This window comes from Macrobrachium nipponense, chromosome 49, assembly GCF_015104395.2.
Source record: "Macrobrachium nipponense isolate FS-2020 chromosome 49, ASM1510439v2, whole genome shotgun sequence".
Classification (NCBI taxonomy): Eukaryota; Metazoa; Arthropoda; class Malacostraca; order Decapoda; family Palaemonidae; genus Macrobrachium; species Macrobrachium nipponense.
In genome coordinates this window covers 11,155,747-11,180,153 of record NC_087224.1, presented here as the reverse complement: position 1 = coordinate 11,180,153, position 24,407 = coordinate 11,155,747, and the positions used below count along the sequence as shown (strand labels likewise).

Below are 24,407 nucleotides of genomic sequence, written 5' to 3'. Positions count from 1 at the left end.
GATAAACGAAAACGTTCACAAGGTTATATCTTCGGCTATTTCCGGTTGCCGGGACCTTCAGTAATTTTTTTTTAAGGACAATGATTTTGTAATTCCACCCTTCAAAGTGTAATTTTTCTACTCTCTCACTCTCTCTCTCTCTTTTATTAGCAATGCTTTATCTCCCCAATTTACAGTGATTTGGCCGTGCCATATTTTCAAGATTAATTATTGTAATCTCTGTCTCTCTCTCGTCCTTCATAAGCAAAGTCTTTTCTAACCAAATTACAGTGGTTTGCCCGTGTCACATTTTCAAGATTTAATTATTCAACTCTCTCTCTCTCTCTCTCTCTCTCTCTCTCTCTCTCTCTCTCTCTCTCTCTCTCTCGTACTCTTGATTCTGAAGAAATTTCAACAATAAAACATTTATTTAATTTTGCTGATTTTGTTTTGATTATTATCTTATTTATTTATATTTATTATTATTATTATTATTATTATTATTATTATTGTTATTTATTTTGGAAGGAGACCCTCTTTCAAACAAGTTTTATTGAAAGATATTGCTGCATCAGCTGCATTCACTTGTAAATAGTCTTCTCTATTTTTCTAACAATAGCTTTCTCTCTGCTACTACAACTGGCGAGTATTGCGCCGATATTACTCATCAGGAGCAGTCAATTTCGGGGATATTGCTTAAAATTTATTTATTTTTGTCATAGTACATGTACTGTGACAAATAAATAAATTTTAAGCAATATCCCCGAAATTGACTCCTCCTGATGAGTAATATCGGCGCAATACTCGCCAGTTGTAGTAGCAGAGAGAAAGCTATTGTTAGAAAAATAGAGAAGACTATTTACAAGTTGAATGCAGCTGATGCAGCAATATCTTTCAATAAAACTTATTATTATTATTATTATTATTATTAATAATAATACCTAATCATAATAATAAGAATAATAATAATAATAATATTAATTATTATTATTATTATTATTATTATTATTATTATTATTATTATTATTATTATTATTATTATTATTATTATTATTATTATTATTATCATTATTATTTTTTTTTTGTGCTCTATCACAGTCCTCCAATTCGACTGGGTGGTATTTACAGTGTGGGGTTCCGGGTTGCATCCTGCCTCCTTAGGAGTCCATCACTTTTCTTACTATGTGTGCCGTTTCTAGGATCACACTCTTCTGCATGAGTCCTGGAGCTACTTCAGCCTCTAGAATTATTATTATTATTATTATTATTATTATTATTATTATTATTTGTTGGCAGTTTCCAATCAGTCGGCCCCCTTACCTTCGAGGACCAATTTTTGCAAATCCACACGAAGCTCCCCTCAACTTACTTGTACGGCTTCGGAGAGAACACCCACCTCTCCTTCAGACACGTCTTCGAACCCAGGACCACTTTCCCCATCTTCGCAAGGGACCAGCCGATCGGCACAGTAAGTTACATGTTACTCTGGGAAAATTTTCATGGGATTTTTTTTTTTTTTTTTTTTTGCTGTGGGACGGATATCCCTATGTCCTTTACCTGCCCAGACCCGGGAGAAGGCTCCGTGGTTGTTTATTCATATCCTGAAATGAGGTTATCTTCGGTTAACTTTTCGTGGGTTTGATAATGACGCAGAAGCCATGAACAAATTTTAACGGTTAACGCTAGTTACAAATGTCATTGCTTGTCAAACACTACATAACTGTAAGACAGCTTCTAGTCAGAATCTAAACATACGAGCGAAAGTTAAATATCACTAACGAACGATTACATTAATCTCATTTATGCAGCATAAATCGTCAGACATTGACATACAATTCTACCCATCAATGACTGAACTTGATCTTAAGATTGAATTCCAGCAGTATTCGTTAGTGGGAAAAAAATCTGTCTAACATTATTATATAATTCTAAAACCACTCACCAATTTCCAAAGATGCAGTATTTAGGAGTGGCAGAATTAATCTGTTACCAGAAATGTTTGTTTATAGTTTTTTATTATTTCATTATTTTTGTTTACTGTGGGTAAGCGATTTAGTAATGGCTTAAGTGGAAAGTTAGTGTTAGATAGTTCCTTCCCCACTTATACTACTAAAGAAGTCTTCCTGTTAGTTAAAATAAAATTATATCATATTTTCTTAAGAACAATAGATTTTATAATAGTCTAAGTCCAGCCATTGTTAATCATTTGGATGCATTTCCTGTCCAAATGAAGACAAAATTCTTTAGAAAATTATTTTTTATAACCTTAAATTTGTGCGTTTTAGTATTTTCCATAAATGAATTCTCACTTCATATTATTCCTGAGGAGAAAATAAAACATTTAAACAAGTAAAATGAAGTAAATACAAATACATTTATTCCAATATTTTGCATAATTGATAGAGCCTTACATTTCCAATTAAATGTCTGTTTTATATTTTATATTCGGTATACAGACTCGTCTCGGCCTTTACAATACAAATACTTATTCTATAATATATTAGAACTTTGACTTTTGTATTAAATGTCACCTAATTCAAAATACTATATATATTTTTTATCACAGGAACAAATGAACGTTTACGGACACCTTCCTTATTATATGGTCATGGAAGACGACGAAGGGAATTCGCATTCCGTTCTTCTCTTCAACTCTAATGCCATGGGTGAGACAGGACTCAGAGAGAGAGAGAGAGAGAGAGAGAGAGAGGAGAGAGAGAGAGAGAGAGATCACAGAAGGAATGAGGAATCTGTTCAATGAAGCCAAAAGGAAACTTAGCATGTTTTTCAACTTTTATGAGAGAGAGAGAGAGAGAGAGAGTAACAAAATGACTGACGCATCTGCTTAGAAAGCCAAGAGAACTTTCTAGCTTTCGTGAGAGAGAGAGAGAGAGAGAGAGAGAGAGAGAGAGAGAGAGAGAGAGAGAGAGAGAGAGAGACTAAAAAGGGCCATAGAACATGAATAACAATTAAATAAACACGTACTCATTCAAGGGGCATATATTTGTATGTACACACACACACACATTATATTTATAATATGTAATATATGCGTGTGTATATATGTATGTATAAATGTATAACCTTGCCTGTCCTGCCCTTCCACAGAATACTCCACCTACCTTCTGGACGACGGATCTCCTGCAGTGACCCTCAGAACAATCGGAGGCATCCTGGACTTCCACGTGTTCCTCGGGCCCTATCCTGAGGACCTTGTCAACCAGTACACCGAAGTAAGTATTCCCAGTTGGGATGTGACTGCGACGTTTTTTCCCTTTGCAGTTCAAAGGCGTCTATAAGAGATGACGCCTGAAATGATTGGATCTTGTGATGGAAGTCGTCCACTCAGTTAGAAAGGAATGTTCTGCCATTTTCATTCACATATGCAAATAAATTGAGCGAGGATATCTGTATATCACTACAGGTAGTTATTACAAGAAAGGGAAACTGTGCAACGTTCAAAGGAATATTCTGTAATCTGTATAATCAGCAAAGCCTAAAAGCCTGGGTTGCAATATTCGTCCACCATAACTGAGATTTAGTCTCTCTCAAGAGATTATACTGATTTCCAAGAAACTAGTTTTATAAGCAATACGGTTCTTCAGTTACATAAAAAACAGTGAAATGACTTCAAAATTCTTAAGATTAATTGAGAATATTGTTAGGTCTCTTTTTTTACCATGAATTGTGACAGGTGTAGTAACGTACAATAACTTGAAAATTAACTTCTTCAGCCTGTTCAAAATGACGACGGTATATAAGATTCTCTCATAAAGATATGTCTTGCAATCTCATAGAATAACCTTCTGAAGAACTTGTCTTGCTTACCAGCTGGTTGGCAATCCCATCTTCCCTCCTTACTGGTCTCTGGGATTCCATCTTTCCCGCTGGGGCTACAATTCTACCAGCGGGGTCAGGGAGGCGAGAGAGAGGATGAAGGCCATGGGAATACCACAGGTAAGTGGTCGCGTGCTTACCTAAATTAAAAACAGGTTTTTAAAAAATTAGCCGAAAATTGCGTTTTCTGTACAGCTTATAATGTCCACGAAACTCTCTGCCATAGCCAGGTGATGGCCAGTGTTGCCAGACGCAAGATCTTAGATAACTTTAACATTAAATATAATAAAAATGACTGTGGCTAGAGGGCTGCAATTTGGTATGTTTCATGATTGGACGTTGGATGATCAACATACCAATTTGCAGCCCTCTAGCCTCAGTAGTTTTCAAGATCTAAGAACCGACAGAAAAAGTGTGGTTTGAGACCATTTTTGTAGTTGAAAAATTAGGAACTACGAGAAAAAAATCATTTTTGTACAATCAGATTCGAGAATGAGATGGTTTGGGCATGCGGTAGATTGATTGATTTTTGGTTACTGGCGTCACAAGGGCATGTGGTAAGGATGTGTGTAGAGTAAGGACTGAAGAGAGCTTGGATGGAACCTGTTACGGGTAGAGGGTCAAGGGACTAGCAAAGGATTAGTTGGCATGATAAAGTGCTGGAGGATTTGGACAAGAAGGGTTCAGCAGAGGAAGATGCTTTAGATAGAAGTAGTTGGAGAATGCTCACTAAGGCAACCGACCCCTTAGCTTAGGGATAGCAATGGGGATGAAGAAGGAGAAAAACGTTCTGACAAGAAGAAAGTGGTACTGTAACCATAATTACAGATGCATCTTCTGATGAGCTACACTTAAAACACAAATGGAAGTGGCCGGTCTGTGAGACAGCGTTCTACCTGCTCTGTTGTAGATACCATACTGAAACCCCAAGTGACCACAGATATATAGATATTTGTCTGAAACTGAATGATGTCAACTCATAAATCAGAGGTACTGACCAAAGCTTCAACCTTCATTTCCAGGACGGCCAGACAATGGACATTGATTACATGGACGGGCGCAAGGATTTCACCTACGATCCAGAAGCCTGGGCTGACCTTCCAGAACTTATTGAGGAGCTCCACAAGGATAATCTGAAAGTCACTCTCATTTTGGTGAGATATCAGTACGGATATGATTGTAATTTTCTCTTCTCTTTTTTTATCTGAACCAACATAATCTTTCAACAGACTGCCTCCTTAGACAATGTATTGGGTGCCCAGATTTATCACATTATTCCTAACTAGTTAACTTCCCACTGAAACAATATAAAAAGGTAAAAGTCAATCTTTGTTTTTATAGGAATATTTTGTGCTTTCTATGGAGGGAATGCCTACAAAAGAGATTTTCTAAGTGAACATCAAATTTATGGCATTTCACATAGTTTTTAACACATTCTGACATGTACGTAAGTGCTTTCACAGTACTGTATGCATGAGTAACGCCTGAGAGGTGTATTCACGCATAAATATATGTATGCATAAGTGGGTATTTGAGTAAAATTCTGAATTTCAGATTTGTTGGATAAGAACCAGAGAAACCATCTTTAGAATAGAAAAATATTTTTTCATTGGCATTGGATGTTAGCTGATTGCAGATTTCACCTGTGATGGTGATTTTGTTCTCAACTGTAAATCTGATCTCCTTGATTTAAAACTGCATAAATGTCAGAGTCAAATCACTGGCTTTTCATCTTTGAGATTCCTTACTTCCGATTCCTCTTCATTTAGGATCCAGCCCTGGTCATCGACTTCGACAACTATCCACCTTCTACCAGAGGGAAAGAAGCAGATGTTTTCATCAGGTGGGCGAACGAATCTCTCGTTCCGCCCGACCAAAAGACGTGTTGCAAGGATTACATGGTCGGTTACGTCTGGCCAGAGGAGAAGACCGTCTTTCCAGACTTCTTCAAACCAGAGACGCATGACTGGTGGCAAAACGAGCTGAAGCTTTTCCATGACGTGAGTTCCATTTGATGTTGAGTTCTTTTATGAAGTTGACTGGAAAGGTGAAGTCAATTTTACAGTTGTGGGATAGATGGCTTGGAAGACTGGCTAAAACTGAGTTTCTGGAGGTAGGCAGGTGGTGGAGGAGGTGTGAGGAGAGGCACATTGGACAGCAGTAGCATTAGTGGAACAAATACGCATACTCTATTGAATTTCAGTCCTCATTGTGACCCACTGACATGTACATCAGACTTCTTAGATTAGTTACATGTTTTTGTAGCACTTGGTATTTCACTAGGTTGAGTCGTTGACGCGGCACTCAACGCTCGCCTAGTATGTAGGCTTGAGGTTAGCAAGAGTGTTGGTGTATAGAAGACACTTAGAAACTATCAAAGAGCCCCTAGAAATGCATAGAAAGTTAATTGCTTTAATTAAAAGTTCCCCGCACCCATAGGGAAACAAAATATTCCAATGTCTCTGGAAGTTAATAAGAAAAACAATTTGCCAAACTGATTTCTTCTTATGAAGTGTCTGCTAAGCAAATATCTTAGAATGTTCCTAAAGACCAACAGATATTGGCAGAACTTCTATGAAAAGTTGCCAGTTATTGATAAGATTACTTGGAAACTGATGGAATATCGGTAATATCTCAGGGAAATATGTTTCCACAAGACTAATATAATTTGGTAAGAGTCTGGAAGTTTGCATATATTAACAAATTATCTCTTTGAAAAGATTATAGATTTTGGCAAAGGTCTCGGAAGAAGTTTCCAGTGAAAGCCAGACGCTGTTGGCACCTATGCTACTTTGGCCATTACAGGAACTTGCAACAGTTCTTGAGAGTTTGGACTGCATGGCAATATGTCATGATGATTCCTGGAAAGCCAACAGAACCAGCAACTGGATAAGTAATTCCATTTCTTTGTTATCACCAGGTGCTGGACTTCGACGCCCTCTGGATTGACATGAACGAGCCGTCCAACTTCGGCACGAACTTAGAAATGCCCTGGAACTGGCCTTCTGGAAAGGAGCCGTGGAGCCTCAAGTGTCCCAACAATACCCTCGACCTGCCTCCTTACCCAACGAAAATGATTCGTGTTGGGGACAACCAGAGCAAGAGAATAAGGTGGAGGATCTTGACCTCGTGACACTCACCAGGCTATCCCTTCTCACACTTAGTGTTTGAATCAGTAATCCGTACTCCTTGTTCTCTGCTTTGTAGCATTCCTTTCTTCAAGAAGCAGGTCCACCTCTTGCTATGGGATGACATCTCTTTTTCTTCTTATTTTTCCCAAGCCTGGTCTAAATAAGGATACTAGCTGGTCCATCTCACTCATTACTCTTATCATGACAACTCAAATCCAGAAATTTATTCAATATCTTAATTTTGAGAGTACTTTCAGAGTCTGTCTTTCTGTCTCCATTGTCTCTGTATAATAAACTACAGACGCTGATAAGTAATGTTATGCACAATGCTGAAAACCTACCCATGTCTTATGTTTCTCTCCAGGTATCCCAGTCTCTCTCATAAGTACTATACTTTCAATATGAACTTTCGGATCTTTCCCGGTAAAGTTTAGGGGTAGTTATCTAGGACTAATATTTCTTGGGGGTCATTATCTTCATGGTATTTACAGTCTTTGGTTAATGTTTTTACGGTCATTCCCAACGGGCTTGTACTAAACAAGCCACAAAGGTGGATACATACCGGGTTAAAAACCTAGGAAAGATCCAGACTTTCTTATTGACATAGAGTGGTCTACCTAAAGCTTATCTTAGCAGGTTTTCTTCCAATACATTTTAATATTCACTCACAAATGAACTAGTAACTTAAAGTACGCGAATTCTCTTCCAGTGACCACACGCTGTGCATGTCAGCAATACAGACGGACGGAGCCGAAACTTATTTCCACTATGACGTCCACAGCCTCTATGGGTGGAGCGAGACTGTGGCTACTTACAAGTTAGTATATTACCTTCAGGATGCTGACTGAACTTCAGTCACTGTCTTTACTTAATCAGCATCATAAAGGCAAACTTAGAATTCTTACATATTCCTCTAAGCCTTTGTTAGATGAGGGTATTCAGCTGATAATGCAATTGGATTTTCCATGAAGGAGGCAAATCCAAGTTAAAATCCATCATATATTATCACCCCAATGAGTCTACGGGTTAACTGTTAAACAGCCGAATCTCCTGTTACGGAATTGTGGGAAATTTTGGACTGGGTGTTACAGGTTGATCAGTAAGCCCCAAGGTCTACTAACTCATTTTTGTTATATATGGGGCCCCAATAAAATTCAGCACAAGCTCTTGTGGCCCTAATTTGCCAGCTTTGGATAATATCGAATTAGGTGGCTTCATGACAGCTTGGCACGCTTTTGCAATTTAGATATCAAATAAAGTACATATTCTTAGGTTTTTTTTCTATTAAGGAAGATCTTGTCCTGGTGTAAGGTCAATTCAACATATTAGGAGCCCATTGCATGAGAATTAAATTCAATAGAAGTAAGATACAGAAATTATTATCATCCGAACATTTAATGATTATTTCTTACAATCTGTTTGATTAGATAACGTAGGAAGAATATTGTCGTAGGTCTTGGTTCAGTATCTTCACCTTACATTGCGTAATTAAGTAATTCATTCAAGTATGCTGTTTAACTGCAAAACTAACTGAAGACCCAAGTATTGCTTCAATGATAGATCATTTAAGTTCTCAATAAACACCTACGTTACCTAATCATTTGCAAACTATGCAATTAGCTAGTGAACTAACGAACTAATGAATTGCATTAATCAGTGGTCTCCAACAAGTGCTTCCCGAGGTCCGACCTGTCGTGCTGACGAGGTCAACCTTCCCTGGGTCAGGTCAATACGCCATCCACTGGCTAGGCGACAACTCGGCCAACTGGAAACACATGCATATGTCTATCATTGGTAACGTGCAGAATAAGTCTATAGTTTTGTTCACGTAGTCTCCTTGATTTTTGTTCTACATCATGGTAATTTAAAAAAGTTTCAGTGAGTGCTGTACAGGGTGTCCATAAAGTCCCAGTACCATTACAAGTATTTATATCTTGTAATGGTAATGGGACTTTATGGACACCCTGTAGTACTCTGGGGTATAAAAGCTCTGCCTAGATGGAAGATAATTTACAATATCCTAGGGCTAATTCTAGATGTCAGTGGTTAGATCTCCTTAAGAAAACTTTAATATTACTTTCCCCCTCAGTTTGCTGAAAGTTACCCACTTGAACCAATAATGTCATTGCGATCTGCTGACGGCCATATTTCCATCAGTCTGTTATAATGCTTCTGAGGCTGGAGATATACTTCACAAATAGTGTGAAAGTTCTTGTGGGACCTGAATATAATTGTTCACTTGATTTTAAATAGTGAATTTCTAACAGACCAGAATGATTATCACTTTTTCCAGGAATGCTCGATTTCAACATGTTCGGCATGCCTATGGTCGGTGCTGACATCTGTGGGTTCTTCGACGAACCTGATATGGAATTGTGTGCTCGGTGGATGCAGCTTGGAGCCTTTTATCCGTTCAGGTGAGTGAAATAATAGTCTGGAGCCTTTCATCCATTCAGGCGAGTGAAGTAATAGTCTGGAGCCCTTCATCCATTTAGGCGAGTGAAGTCATATCCTGGAACCTTTCATCCATTCAGGCGAGTGAGTAATAGTCTGGAGCCATCCATTCAGCCGACTGAGTAATAGTCTGGAGCCTTTCATCCATTCATAAGGGTGAAATCATGCTTGAAGTGTTTCATCTGTTTTAGATGGTTGATGTCAAAACTTGGAGCTTTTTGGATGATCTAGTGGGCTGAGTAACTGTTTGGAGCCTATCGCCTTTTCAGATGGGGGAAGAGCGCTTAACCTATTCACAGGGGCTAAATCATGTATGAGGTCCTCTATCTATTTAGGCAGGGGTTTCAATCACTCTGGGCCTTTAGTCCACTGAAGTGGGTGCAGTAAAACAGCTATACAAGTTTATATTTTGGACAAAAGGGTGACGAGAAATCAAAGCATTTTTCAGAAAACTAATAGACCAGTCATTGAAGTTAACTTCATAAGGCAGGGGTGAAGAAGAGCCTTTGATACTAGCCACATGACACCACTTGAAGATCCTACGATGCCTTCCTCGTGGTCCCCTTAGCGTTATAATTAACTCTTCATATTCAGAGAAGATTCATTCCCGTTTCAACAACCTCAGAAGGTTTGAGGCAAAACACCTGGCACTCATTACCGCTTCTCAACAGCCGGAACCACAACACACTGGGAACACGTGATCAAGATCCAGCTGTTTGGCCTGAAGTAGGAGCCATCTCCAGGGACGTTCTTAATCTCAGATACAAGTACCTGCCTTATCTCTACACGTTGTTCCACAAGGTGGGTGATGCAGGCAAGGCTCTCTCATAAAGATAATTGGAAGTTTTTATGCAACTAGTGTCTATATTTAGCCGAAATCTTTTCAGAAAGATTGACTTTTAAGTTTCTTTGTTTATCTTCTCAAAATGCTCATGTTCTGAAGACACAGTCTTGTTAAAATACCATTTTTCTTTGCTAATATTCTCTGGGTGGGATCCTACGCCAAGTCGAAATCTGAAGTGTGGAATCTCTTCTTTTGGATAAAAATCCTTAGGCTGCATTCCAAATATGTATGAATGATTATAATACATGGTCAAATTATGAATAATTAAATCCTTCTCAGATATATTACTTTTCTATTAAGAGGATATCATGATATTCACTCCCTGATGATGTATTGAAGATGTTTTACTCAGTTATTTAACCACATTCTAAGGCTGGGACCCTTAGATAGTGAAAATGTTTAATTTTCTGTACAGAAATCAAAACCTCAGACCCATATGCAGAGAACGCACCTCTTTCAGTCAAAAATGGCATGGCGAGACTCCGATACAATAAAATTAATATAAATTTTTGGTCAGAATTCCTACGCTGAAATCCAAGTCCAATTGTTATATTTCATTTGATCGGAATTCACGGCTTAAACCCCACAAAAAATAAATAGATTTCAGTATTTGGTTAGAATTCTAAAGTAAAGACCCATGTCCGATTGATTTTAGTTTTATTTCGGTTCTAACTCTTGTTTCGCATGCATCAAATTCCACTCGGGTTATCTCGACACTTATAAATGAATCCTTTATCTCTGAAAAGCAAATATAACCGTCTGATTACTGATTATCTGCCAGAGTAAACTATTTTCCCAGAAACCAAGGTTTTAGCTATTGACTTTCTCATGCACATGCAACATATGATAAAAAAAATCTTTTTGAAGTAAATCATAATTTGTACTATTGTTTGATTTTATTTGTCACTTACGAAATATTCGCGTTCCTTCTTTTTCCTCATCTGAGCATTTTAGGAATTGCTGTGCAAATTGCAAATAATATGGAGGAACATGGTTTAGCGTGGTGCTGTATTTTATTAAGGGATATAATTATGAAAGGTCTGTTAATCTTTAAGGCTCTCAGACGAGTTAGTTCAGGTGACATAAGAGCGACTTCACCGCCCCCCCCCATTTTAACTAGCGTATACTTGGAACGATTACCCGCCATAAGCGGGCTCACCCTCCCCCTCCCCCTCCCATCCCCCCATCCTCCCCCCCCAAAGAAAAAAAATCTATTCAGTACCTCCTTGGACCATAATATTTCATTCCTCCACAAAATTCCACTGAAATCTTTCTGGTTGGAAAATAAGGAGATGATTATAAATATATTATATACCCTCTTTCCTCTTTTCTTTAAGGTAAAAATGGTCTATGTACGTGTCAAATACCTTTAAGATAAAAGAGTAAAATTGCAGATGTGAAAATCATTTTTCAACTTTAACATGAAGATTTGTGTCCTGACATCAGGTAAAGCTATTAAAAGTCGGTTTTGGGCAGCGATACGCCACAATTATAACGGAGAAAATCATTAACGATTCCATCCAGAGAAAATTGTATTCGTACTTAAGAGGGCGTTTCTGTATCTCTAAGGCATGAGTACCCCACAGGGGTATACGAAAATATTTGAGGGATAACATGACTAAACTATTTTCATTTTAGATAGTTCGATGACTTTATACGCACACATTCTTTTCGTTTTCTGCAGCTACAAGTAAAAATAAACATTCTTTTAAATTCTAAGAGTTGATGCATATCACGGAAAAGTGTGTGAATTTGCATTAGTGCAAAGGGGTACCTTAGGCGGGCCTTTGATGCAGAGCCTCGAGGGGGGGGGGGGGGGGGGGGGGGGGCGAGGTTAAACGACTATATAATCGAAGTTTGGGGAAACTAATCAAAAGCCCTTCATGACTTTAACCGACCAGGCCCACATGCACGGCGGTTCCATAGTGCGACCTTTGCTGAACGTCTTCCCGAGTGACCTCGCAGCCAGAGACGTCGATGACCAGTTCATGTGGAGCACTAGGCTCATGGTGGCTCCCGTCATCGAGCAAGGTGCCGAGAGCAGAGAGGTTTACTTCCCCCAGGTGAGTATTACGTGTTAAACAGAAAGATGATATTCAAGGCAGGTAGAAATACTAGAAGGATGATCCAGCGTGTCTGGGGGGATGTAAGGTAGGGGCTTGGGGGGAGGGGGGGAGTAGGGGGTCATTTAATTCTGTCAGGGAGGCTGTGGAGGCGTGTGAATTGACAGTTAGTGATGTACATAAAAATGTCTGAAGTTCAACTATTTAAGTAGCAATTTTTTTTTGGGACAAAATTACAAAAAAACCATCAAAGATGCGATTACCGAGTACAAGAGCGACCTATTGGCAATTGCCAGGCGGGAACTATTGTGGAAGATACTGCTATTTTATCCTCACCACTGTTACAAGAGAGAGAGAGAGAGAGAGAGAGAGAGAGAGAGGAAAGCAATGCCTGATTCAAGAATTATGAAAACTTAAACACCAACATGAGCAGGACCCACATTATTCCCGAGTTAACAGGTCCACATCAGGTCTCTTACTTCCTCTGACACCTTACTACACTTACCCAAAGGTGAGTGTCCCGTGCTGGCACGGATAAAAGGTCAGTTTATCTACCGGAAGAACTTCGAGAGCGTTCCACAGGGAATAGATTTAGATGCCACAAAACCGAGAGAAGCAGAGAGGACAATAAGACCTAAGCTTCTGCTGAGGGAGTATCGGTAGCTTGGTGGCTGCTTGCAGGCTATACAAACCAAAAGAAAACCGATGTTTGGCAAGCAGACTCCCCGATTTTTGCAAACATACACGAGCTGAAATGCGAAGTGCATCTGTTGCAGTTTCCCGTGTGAAATGGTATAGCGTGGCGCTACCCAAAATAATCCACCTCATTAAAAAAAAAGTTTTGTTTCTTAATCTCTTCTTAGATTCTTAAGTTTTTTTTCGTGCAAACCTGTCTAATTAATTCTTAATCACCTTCGCCAGGACATATTGTATGCTTGGAAATTTGTGTTGATGTTCTTTTGCTATTCATATGAACTGGAGATTTATACTTTACAGACCTCAATAACTGAATCTGAATATAAAACCTATGCTCGGTTTTATTGCGTGATGAGAATCGATAAGATTAACGTTTATGCAAGTAATCTACCATGAATAAAAAATGCGTCGGGTGTATTCTATTAACATACATTTCCCATATATATATATATATATATATATATATTATATATATATATATATATATATATATATATATATATATATATATATATTATACACAAATATGAAGGAGAGACTGCAAGCCTTTGAGAAAGCACACTAGCGCGGGCTGGAGCCTTAATGAAACACGAAGTTTTCCGAGGGAACTGTCTTAGTTTGCAGAATTCATTATACACTTTTACGTAGTCGCATTCGTACCTGCATTAAGAAGTTTCTTGGCGTTCTGTCGAGAGAGAGAGAGAGAGAGAGAGAGAGAGAGAGAGAGATGTGTGATCTAATCACTCAAAGTTTTGTTGGAGGTTTTTTGTATTAATAGATTCATAATTAAAATACATGAGAGAGAGAGAGAGAGAGAGAGAGAGAGAGAGAGAGAGAGAGAGAGAGAGATGGTGATCTAATCATTATTCAAAGTTATGTTGAAGGTTTTGTCTATATAAAAGAGTCTAGTAAAAACTACGATGAAGGTTTTTGTACACAGAGAGTCCACGAGTCTGAAAAAAAAAAAACACACAAGACCTTCTTTAATTTAGGAACATCTTTGGAAAGCCAAAGAAACTGGCTCCAGATTGAGGAAAAATGAGAGAGAGAGAGAGAGAGAGAGAGAGAGAGAGAGAGAGAGAGAGAGAGAGAGAGAAGAACGTCGCGGACTTCACTCGGTACAAAGAACCGCCGTTAATATCCCGGGCCAATTGTCGGAGACTAAAACAGAAAGATGGCATTTTCCCGGGGCACGATGACCGTCTCTTTTCATTAACTTTATACGTCGGTTTATGGTATCTTCTGCAGATGCTGAGCTCAGATATGAGGTCGTTTATTGTCCGGGAAAATGATGCGCGCGCGGCGGTTCCTTCCTTGGCCTTGGCCCGTCTTCTCGAATCCATTTCGGTTTCTTCCCCGACTGTTCTTTCGTTGTCTTTCGCCGGGATTCGTGTTTATGTGGCTATATTATATAATATTATATATATATATATATATATATATATATATATATATATATATATATATATATATATAATATATATATATATATATATAAATTAAAACTTAATAGCCACTCGGGTGTAGAACTGTTTTCAGTGAGGACATGGGAGTGTTATATCACAGGTCGTGTTTTCTGCCACTCGCCAGGCTGGTCTGACGAGACGTTTTAAGATACTATCTGCAGTGTAATGCTTCCCGGTTTCCGTCTGCTCTGTTACCAAGTAGTCTTCTTCATGTATCTGTGTATTTATACATGTAATTAAATATCAATTGTGGAGGTGCTGGTCATATAAATTTGGATCAAAGAACAGAGATTGTGTATGTTACCATGGGTTTACGTATCATCTTAAAGCTAAAGGTGGAGAATTATTTATTAGTATACTCTTACCTAATGTCTTCAAAACCGAGATGAAAAAATTACCGAGGGCAAGACTTTCACGTTCTTTAAAAGTCAGGTAAACTTTAGCATCGGCCAAAGTATCTGAGATTTCATTACTGTCCTATGGAAACCTATCAATCAACAGTGTGTCCGAATTCTTAAGAGTAAGTTGCAAGGACACGATAATGAAGCCACCTAACTTGTTGGATTTGGCTTAGGGTATACTAATGGCTGGACCAACCACCAGTTGAATGTCTCCCATTACTCCAGGGTCTGTGGTATGAACTGAAATCGGGGAAATTAGCAGCTTCTGGCCCCGAGAGGAGGACTGTGGAGGCTCCACTGGAGGTCCTCCCTATTTACATCCCTGGGGGAGCCATCCTACCTTGGCAAGAACCGGGTTTAACAACAGTTGAGAGGTAATGCGAGTTTGTGGATTTGGTACATTCTGAGGAAAGTAAGACCAGGTCTTAAGTTAACCAGAAATATTGTCACGTAACATTTTCTGAAGTGAAAATTCAACAAGATATTGTCAGGCAGCAATTTTTCAAATTCACAGTCATTAAACTGTTGCCAAGTAAGAATTTGTTAACTTGAAACTGGTTGAAATATTGCCATGCAATCATTTATTAAGTTAATTTAGGTAGAATTTTATAAATTTTTAAAAACTAATTATAGGGAAAAACCTTAATTTATGCTTTGTAAATAGTTTGTTCATTGCAACATTACCATAATTAGTGGGCGGACCTTTCATCCTAGCTTATGAAACTCCATAAATTTGTACTTTACTCTTTTACCTTAAAATTTCATCTATATTTTTTTTCCTGGCTCATTTGGTTTAACCTAGATCAAGAGTTCCATAAGGCATGTACATAAGAATCTAATATATATTAATAATAATTATTCTTTAAGTGCTGGTAAGTCTACATTACTGATAAATAGCAATAACAGTGGAACGACTAAGTTGATCTCTTTTTAAGATAATACTAAATTTATGCAGATGGTGATGCTACAATAACAGCAATGTCTTGAGAATTCACTTAATGATTAATCATTTTACCCTAATTTTTAATATCACGTTTCAACAAACAGAAGATAAATGCAATTACAATATAGGTCATTTGTATCTAAATCATTGGGGTATTTTATATAATTAGAATCTTTTCACAATTGCGAGTTTTTGACCTCGATTATTCCGTCGACCCATGGATTGAATATAGGATTTAAGCCAAAGGCCAAGCACTGTGACCTATGAGGTCATTCAGCGCTGAAATGGAAACTGACGGTAAAGGGTTTGAAAGGTGTAACAGAAGGAAAACCTCAACTATGCATCAATTGGGTGGAAAGTAAGATGGAAGAAAGAATATAAAAGAATATAAAAGAGGTGATTAGAAATCAATTTCTAATCACCAGAAGGAAATTCCCCTGATTCCACTTTGCAAAGCGGGGAACCGAACTCGGGACTACCGAATCGGTAGGCGAGCACGTAAACCAATCGTCCAACGAGGAACTTTACCTAATGAACCCCTTCATTCATTTTTTTTCTTATGATTTAACTTCACAGTCGAACCAATCCCATGGGGCTTACAATAGCCCTGGACGCCTCAGGAAACTCAACAGGAGACATCTTCTGGGACCAAGGGGACGGTTACCAAGCCATGAAGAGGGCCTACATGAGTTTCTTCAGTTTCGATGGGGTAAATGTTGAACCATTTTGTGTTTTCAGCCCTTCCGGTTGCTCCTGACTTAAACAGCGCCTCGAAAATCACACTGTTCTGTAGATTTCGGCTGTTTTAGGCATTTCTGGTTGCTCTGGTGCCTCTAATATATTACTGTTCCGTTGATTTTTGCAATTTTATGAACAGGACGTTGTGTGTATGTATGTAGGAAAGATATTTGACGTTGAATCTCTTCCTATAGCTGGTTCACTTAAGGTGGATTCTTGGGTGAGCCCTATATCTGCGAGATGTTTGTTTGGCGGCCGCTGATTGGCTAGAAACTGACTACCTCCCGATACCAGCCAATCAGCGGCCGCCAAACAAACGTCTCGTAAGCATAGGGCTCATCCAAGAGTCTACCTTAAGTGAACCAGCTATAGGTGACTAGAGATTTTAGCAGTAGACGTGCAGGGCGGGATCTTGTAGATACGATGTTCCACTTTCTTCCGTAGCATCGACGTTTGTCTCTTTTCTTAATACATATTAAGCATCCAGTACATAAATACAGGGCTCAGAATGATCTAAACATGCATCATGTTCGTGGTGTCTGTTCATCAAAACTCAAATTCTGTTCCGTGCCATATCTTCAGTACCAAGACTTATTGCAGTCTAGGGTTTCGAAGTTGCTTTATTCTGATATACATTGAAGCACTCTTTCATTTATTCAATAGTTACTGTGTTTTTTTTAATAGCTGAATGTTCACGCATTCGAAATCTCACAGTCTATCCTATGATCTTAATCTCCTAGGCCAATTCCTTGCTAATTCAGTGCTCCTCTAGCTTGTTCCAAAGTAATGACATTAAAAATAGGTATTCAAGTATAATTACAATAACAATATGCTCTCCATCTACAGAACGCACTCTCAATGGACATCAAACACGGAGAAGAATCAGTAGAGGGTCTGGTTCTCGAGTCCTTCTCCTTCTACGGGTTCTCAACTAATCCCACAGACATCAGCATAAACGGCACCAGCATCCCGTCTTCTGATTGGTCGTTCGACGCCGACAACAACGTGCTGGAGGTCTCCGCCGTTCTCCCGCTCAATCAGGAATTTACAATGACGATCGCTCGATAGACTCGCTCATTCATTCGCTCGCTCTGGGAGCTCTACGGTGCCTCAGTGTGACTCATTACCGCTCAAACTCATATGATCTGTTTGTCAGCAAGTTGAAGAGCGCAGGGTTTTTCAATGAGGTCGTGGGAGCTTTTTTGTCTTGTTTGTTGTTGAAATTCATGGAATGTTCGTAACTGTACTTGAATTTGAAAGGTAAGAATAACTGAAAATCTAATATAGCGTCATTATCTTCTATGTCATATGTATTAATAATAAAAATGGAAAATATTAAGTTTTTTTTTTAACTCACTATGTAGCAAGACTTAGCGAAAAATAATAAATAAATAAGGAACAAACTGAAAGAAATAAAAGAATGAAAATAGGAACGGATGATAAAAAACTAAGCAAAATAAAGCTAAACATTACTGAAGAGAGAGAGAGAGTTAGGGGCTCCCCACTAACCTTGGAGTGAGGCTAGTATGACATTCGTTAGATTTTGAAAAAATCACCAGTAATCTAAATCCCTTCAAACGACATGTGTAAGAAATAGAAAGTGCATAGAAAATGGTAATAAGATTAAATGCAAATCGGCGGTAAGAGATTCACTCACTTATGTGTCATAATGGTCAGGGTATCATCATGACCCCATGGTCACTCAAACCTGACTCCCGAGTAAGGTCAGCTGCCGTAGGTTCCTATAGTAGATTCACATCAACCGTGCATTTGATGTCTAGGCCCGTCCCTTACGACGCTTTTGATTGGCTGTTGATAAGCCAGTCACAGGGCTGGGAACTCTCAGTCTCTCTCGAGAGTTCACATGGGTAAAATGTGTGTTCCACCTCTCCTGAAGTATGCGGTTGAAAGATGTATCCCTCGGGAGAGGAGGAAAACACATCCTGCCTATGTGAACTCTCTCGAGAGACTGAGAATTTCCAACCCTGTGACTGGCTTATCAACAGCCAATCAGGAGCGTCGTAAGGGTTGGGCGTAGACATCAGATGCATGGTTGAGGTGAATCTACTATAGCCCATTTGTGGCCAATCCTTTATACAGATCAAGGCCACCGAAAATAGATCTATTTTCGGTGCTCTCAGTATATGAGCCGCGGCCCATGAAACTTTAACCATGGCGCCTTTTTTTGAGATCAAGCTAGCCTTGATCTGGCATGTGCTCTTGCTCCTGGAGCAGCCCACAAAATGGCCTGTTGGTGGCCTGTCCTATATCGTTCCCAGAAGCACAATAACGGCTAACTTCAGCCTTAAATGAAATAAAAACTGCTGAGGCTACAGGGCTGCAATTTGGTATGTTTGATGACTGGAGGGTGGATGATCAACATACCAATTTGCAGCTCTCTAGCCTCAGTGGTTTTTAAGATCTGGGGGCGGCGGACAGAAAAAGTGCGGCCGGACAGACAAATAGCCATCTCAATAGTTTTCCTTTTACTGAAAACTAAAATGATGGAGGTATGACAGCTGGTGGGACAATACCTTACAGAAAATGAACTCCATGCTTTAACTGGCTGGCCTACAAAGGATTTTTGCTATTTTCTTCTTTGTAGGGCCAATGACTAATGAACTGGCCTACACAATGTACTACCAGAAGACTCTCACCCATTTCCTATGGACACTGGGTACCAGCCAGAAGCTTTGGACCGAGGTAGCCTATAAGAAGTCTGTAACGAGGTTGGATGTCACCAAGCTGAGTTACCTGGAGACTGTTGTCACAGTCTAGTGTAGCGGTGGTAGTGGAAGTTCTACACAGGAGTAGTGTAGGCTCTGCACACTTCCTTTATTCATGGTTAGAACTGCCATAAGTGTATAGACTTTAAGGCTAGACCCGTGGTTCTCGGCATGGGAGGCGTCAGCCCTAGGGAAAAATTTAAAATCTAATCATATTCGTTATTCTCTTCATAAGAGTTAGTTCTCTATGGTCTACTACTCTCTTTTTTTCATTTTCTCTTCAATTCGGGAGGGAATTACACTCATACATGCCAGGGGGCGGGACGGAACGACAAACTCGTAGAGGGGGCGTGGTAATACAAAGGTTAGGAACGACTGGGCAAGACTTTAATCCTTATCGTTTTACACATCCTACATAAACTGCCTACGTTTGAGTACTTTCATCTTTGATCGGAAAACGCAAAAATCTTTAGGGATGAGGTTGTCAACCCACATGGCTTTTTCTTTTCTTTTTAAATCAACAGATGCTGGTACCCATTTACAGTTAGCTGGACTAGTGAGATTGACGGTATTGGAATCAAACTTCTTGGTCCCACCAGCTATCAGCTGAACACTGTACCAACCCACCCGTGGCATTCACTGTCCCAGCTGTAGCTCACCAGGGTATTTATCTGGGGCCAAGAGGAGGGCATACTAACTTCATCATCTAAATAAACTTCCTGAGAAAAACGTAGGCAAAAAAACCCATAGAAAATGCATGCGTGTATATATATATATATATTATAATATATATATATATATATATATATATATATATATATATATATATGTGTGTGTTGTGTGTGTGTGTGTTGTGTGTGTGTGTGTATGTGTGTGTGTACTATATATAAATAAAGGTATAAGCCACTAAGAAAGTGAAACGCTGGGGTAGCAGCTACTTCCTTCGTGGCCTGTACCTTTATTTATGCATTTATCACGTTCCAAACATTCGTGATTCAATTATACTATGATATATATAAATATATACATAAATAGTATAAATATATATATGCATATAGATACAACCATACATACGTGTATAATATATATATATATATATATATATATATATATATATATATATATATAATATATATTATTTAAGATTAGATTCTTATTCTACTATGCAATGCAGTAGCAGCAGAAACAACCACAATAATAATAATAATAATAATAAATAATAATAATAATAATGGAAGGAATTTCCACACGGCACGCAAGATCCACCCCCAGGCAAGTCGTGTGCAGATGCAGATATATGTCGTTCTCCCTCGTCTTGCAGGCACCAAGAGTCCCAATTTCACCGAGTCATTGGTGGTCCGCGGTGTTATCTTAAGGCCCCGTGGCCCGGGACACGTGTACGAAATAAACGTCAGTCGAGGTAACAATAAAAGAAAGGTATACCCCGGGGTATACACGCTGTTCTTCGGGGCCATCAAAAAAAAAAAAAGGCGAGATTTGGACTAGATTCCGTGGGAAATACGTCTCCAACACGGCCAGCGTCTGGAGATTGAAGGCTGGGGACGCTGCTGATGATAACATTGGCGTTTTCTCTGACTTGTGGATGATATTGGTGGATGCAGTATCGTCGTTTTTTTTTAAAAATGTATTCGTGGGTGGGACAATGTGAATATACTACTACGTGTTCGCTGTTGATATGCAGATCTCATAACCAACAAGGCTGGACCTTGATATTCAATGCCACTCGCATTCAACAAGGTATTCAGTATGATATATATGTATATATAACTGAATCACGAAAATATGGAACGTGATCATTACATAACTAAAGGCAAATGCCACGGAGAAAAGTGAAACAACGGAGTGATACAAGCCCTTTCGACTTACTGTCCTTTACTTAGAAGACTGATTAGAAATATAAATATCAGTTTACAAAGGAAGCTCGTATAATTGACGGATGGGGATTACAAGAGAGCAGATGTACCTGGGATCCAACGTAGTTGGAGAATTAGAGGACCTACCCGAAAAAGGGGGAAAATATTCTAGAGGCTTTTGCTGAACAAAATTGTGTGTGTTGTTGCAGTCTTGAAATTTATATACGCAAACATTAAGCTACCATTATCGTTCGATATCCAATTCGCCCTACCTTGGAAATAATGCCGAAGTGGAATTATAATTGATAAGTGATGACGAAGCACGTTATCAACCATCATTCCCTTCCCAACTGTTTCCGAGGTAGAGCGAATAGGATATTGAACGATGATCGTAGCTTAATGTTTGTGTATATAAGATGTCACGGTGATGTTGTAAAGATTCATATATATACATATATGAAATCACAAAAGTAAGCACGTGATTTTGTTTACCAGCAAAAGCCACAGGGAAAATTTTTTTAAAAAGAAAAGACAGAGTGCCAAGTACTTTCGTGTATTTAACTTTGTGCCCCGAAGATGTTTTAAGTACACAAAAGTACTTGGCACTCTGTCTTTTCTTTTTTTCAAAATGTTCCCTGTGGCTTTTGCTGATATAGACACATATATAACATATCCAGGGGATTAAAAGAAGATATAGAGTAGACTGTTTCAGGAGCGCCAGAACGTACTATACTAGGTGCTATCTCCTCAGTGCATCGGTACCTGACGAAGAAGACTGTATGGTTTCTATAGTTGGCACTTGGCGAATTGTATACTTAGCAAATTAAAGAATCTGGAATCTAGACACTCCCGTCTCATTGAAGCCTAACGCCAGAAGTGTAAATAAATATATAAGTACAGTGAAGTTGTGTGGCTGTTTTGTATATATGTATATATAGTGTTTGCATGAAATCAATGCCTGCTGTATTTTGACAATATGCAAAAGTATTTGACAGGTTTATTGACAAGTATCACCATGATGGCGTTGTTTTAAAACTAATCCAGCCACTGTCTCATCCTAAAGGTGAATGAAGATAGTAAGTGGTCCTGGAATTTCGGAAGAACTCTGGAATTCTTCACCAATGAAGAATGAATATTTTTCTTTTCCCAGTAACAAGGGCTCCAACGACGCTTATTATAACATCTCAGGATTTCAGACTAAAGCATCATTTTCTCAGGGCGACGAGTGGATGGGTGACCCACCCGGAAATGCTAAACTATCAATATTATACAAGTCTTTGTAAGGGTGGGGACAATATGGGCTACATAGTTACATTCCCGATGTGTAACAGAGTAACGAAACCTTCCCTTATAAAAAGTGGGGATGCCATATCTTAAAAACTAACCGTAGAATCTTGTTGAGAACAATCTCATAATGTTTCCCACACCCAAAATACCATTTCAATACTGCTATGAAATAACCTAATCTAACCTAACCTATGGGCATGGCAAAAAAAAAAAGGGGGGGGGTTGTCTGGTGCAATACTAGGATACATCCATAAAACGTAAGAAAAATAAATTGAAAAATATGAGATAGTAATTAAAATAACATTGTTGATGAAAATCACAATGATTTCGATACAGATAAATGCACCGTTGATAATAATGAAAAAGTTAAGTATATCTTAGTTTTACCAGACCACTGAGCTGATTAACAGCTCTCCTAGGGCTGGCCCGAAGGATTAGATATTTTTACGTGGCTAGGAACCAATTGGTCACCTAGCAACGGGACTTACAGCTTATTGTGGAATCCGAACCACGTTATATCGAGAACTAAATTTCTATCACCAGAATTATATTCCTCTGATTCCGCGTTGGCCGAGCCGAGAATCGAACTTCGGACCACCGGATTGGCAGCCGAGCGCGAAAACCACTCGTCCACCGAGGAACTTGATAATGATGACAATATGAAATTACGCACAAATACAAAATCTTCAGTACGGAGACCTCATTTTGATGCTTACACGAGGTCGATGCAACCGCAAAAATTGCTTGGATATTGCTCTAATCTTTCACAAACAAGAGAAGTAACAATTATACAACCAAAAATCGTCTATACCTGATATGATATACATACATACATACATATACACACACACACACACACACACACACACACACACACACATATATATATATATATATATATATATATATATATATATATATGTATATATATATATATATGAAAATTTGCAGCAAAAAAAATTGTACTACCGAAATGCAACTGTATTATACAGTATCGAAGCCAGCCCTATGAGAGCTGATATATATTCATATATACTATATATATATATATTATATATATACATACATATATATAATAATAATATTATACAGTACTGAAAGTAAATCTCATACCATTCATTTTAATGATGTTGGCTACGTACATAGATGGAGAAAGTTTTCTCATAGATGAAGCTACATTTGCAGGTTTAATTATGCGAAAAATCTCATACGACATTGGCTTGTTCTGTCATGGTAAATATGAACGAAAACAATACATTGATTAGGGTATTTTGTATGAATCAAGACAATACTTGTAACCTAATTCTCTTTCTATTCCGCTTTCTCTTCCTTGTTGACCAGTTTCCTCTCTCTCTCTCTCTCCCAGCTCCTCTCTCTCTCTCTCTCTCCTCTCTCTCTCGTCTCTCTCTCTCTCTCATTTTTAAGGACCATAATCCCCATTACGGCGTAACAGCTGCAAATAATGAGCAATTCAACGTTGTACACTTTCGTTTACTGGCAAACTTTTGCCGGTATAGAACTGCTTAAGTAGGCTGTTAAACTCGGCTAGGTAATTCTGTACAAGATGTTTTTCCGTGAAACCTTCCCCACCCACATCCCCCCAAAATAGCAATACAGTAATGGTATCACGTCTGAGTACTATCCTTAAGATGGTCTACTTGAGATGAGGATTCCGGGATTCGCTACGCACGCGCGCGAACGCGCATACACACACACACACACACACACACACACACACACACATATATATATATATATATATATATTATATATATATATATATATATATATATATGCATTAAGCTACGAATGTCCTTCAATATCCAATTCACTCTACCTCGGAATTAACATATTTTCTTATGTTAACCGAAGGGGAATTTTTTTAGTTGATAATAATTTCGTCTGGTAAAGCTAATTATTATAAAATTAAAATGGTTCAAGGAATGATCGCATCAAAGACTAAATTGT

General features: G+C 38.6%; 1 protein-coding gene across 1 annotated transcript in view; it reads left to right on the top strand.

The window, feature by feature from the left end:
• The window catches only part of LOC135205203 (sucrase-isomaltase, intestinal-like), a 65,288-nt gene that overhangs the window by 23,542 nt on the left and 17,339 nt on the right, over nt 1-24,407 (top strand). The window contains 16 exon segments of the mRNA XM_064235565.1: nt 1,276-1,447; nt 2,546-2,645; nt 3,088-3,212; nt 3,811-3,936; nt 4,839-4,970; nt 5,586-5,816; nt 6,737-6,927; nt 7,657-7,764; nt 8,605-8,741; nt 9,241-9,364; nt 10,073-10,202; nt 12,147-12,308; nt 15,097-15,245; nt 16,391-16,523; nt 17,399-17,615; nt 19,158-19,281. Of these exon segments, the coding sequence (XP_064091635.1) occupies nt 1,276-1,447; nt 2,546-2,645; nt 3,088-3,212; nt 3,811-3,936; nt 4,839-4,970; nt 5,586-5,816; nt 6,737-6,927; nt 7,657-7,764; nt 8,605-8,741; nt 9,241-9,364; nt 10,073-10,202; nt 12,147-12,308; nt 15,097-15,245; nt 16,391-16,523; nt 17,399-17,615; nt 19,158-19,281 (2,361 nt within the window).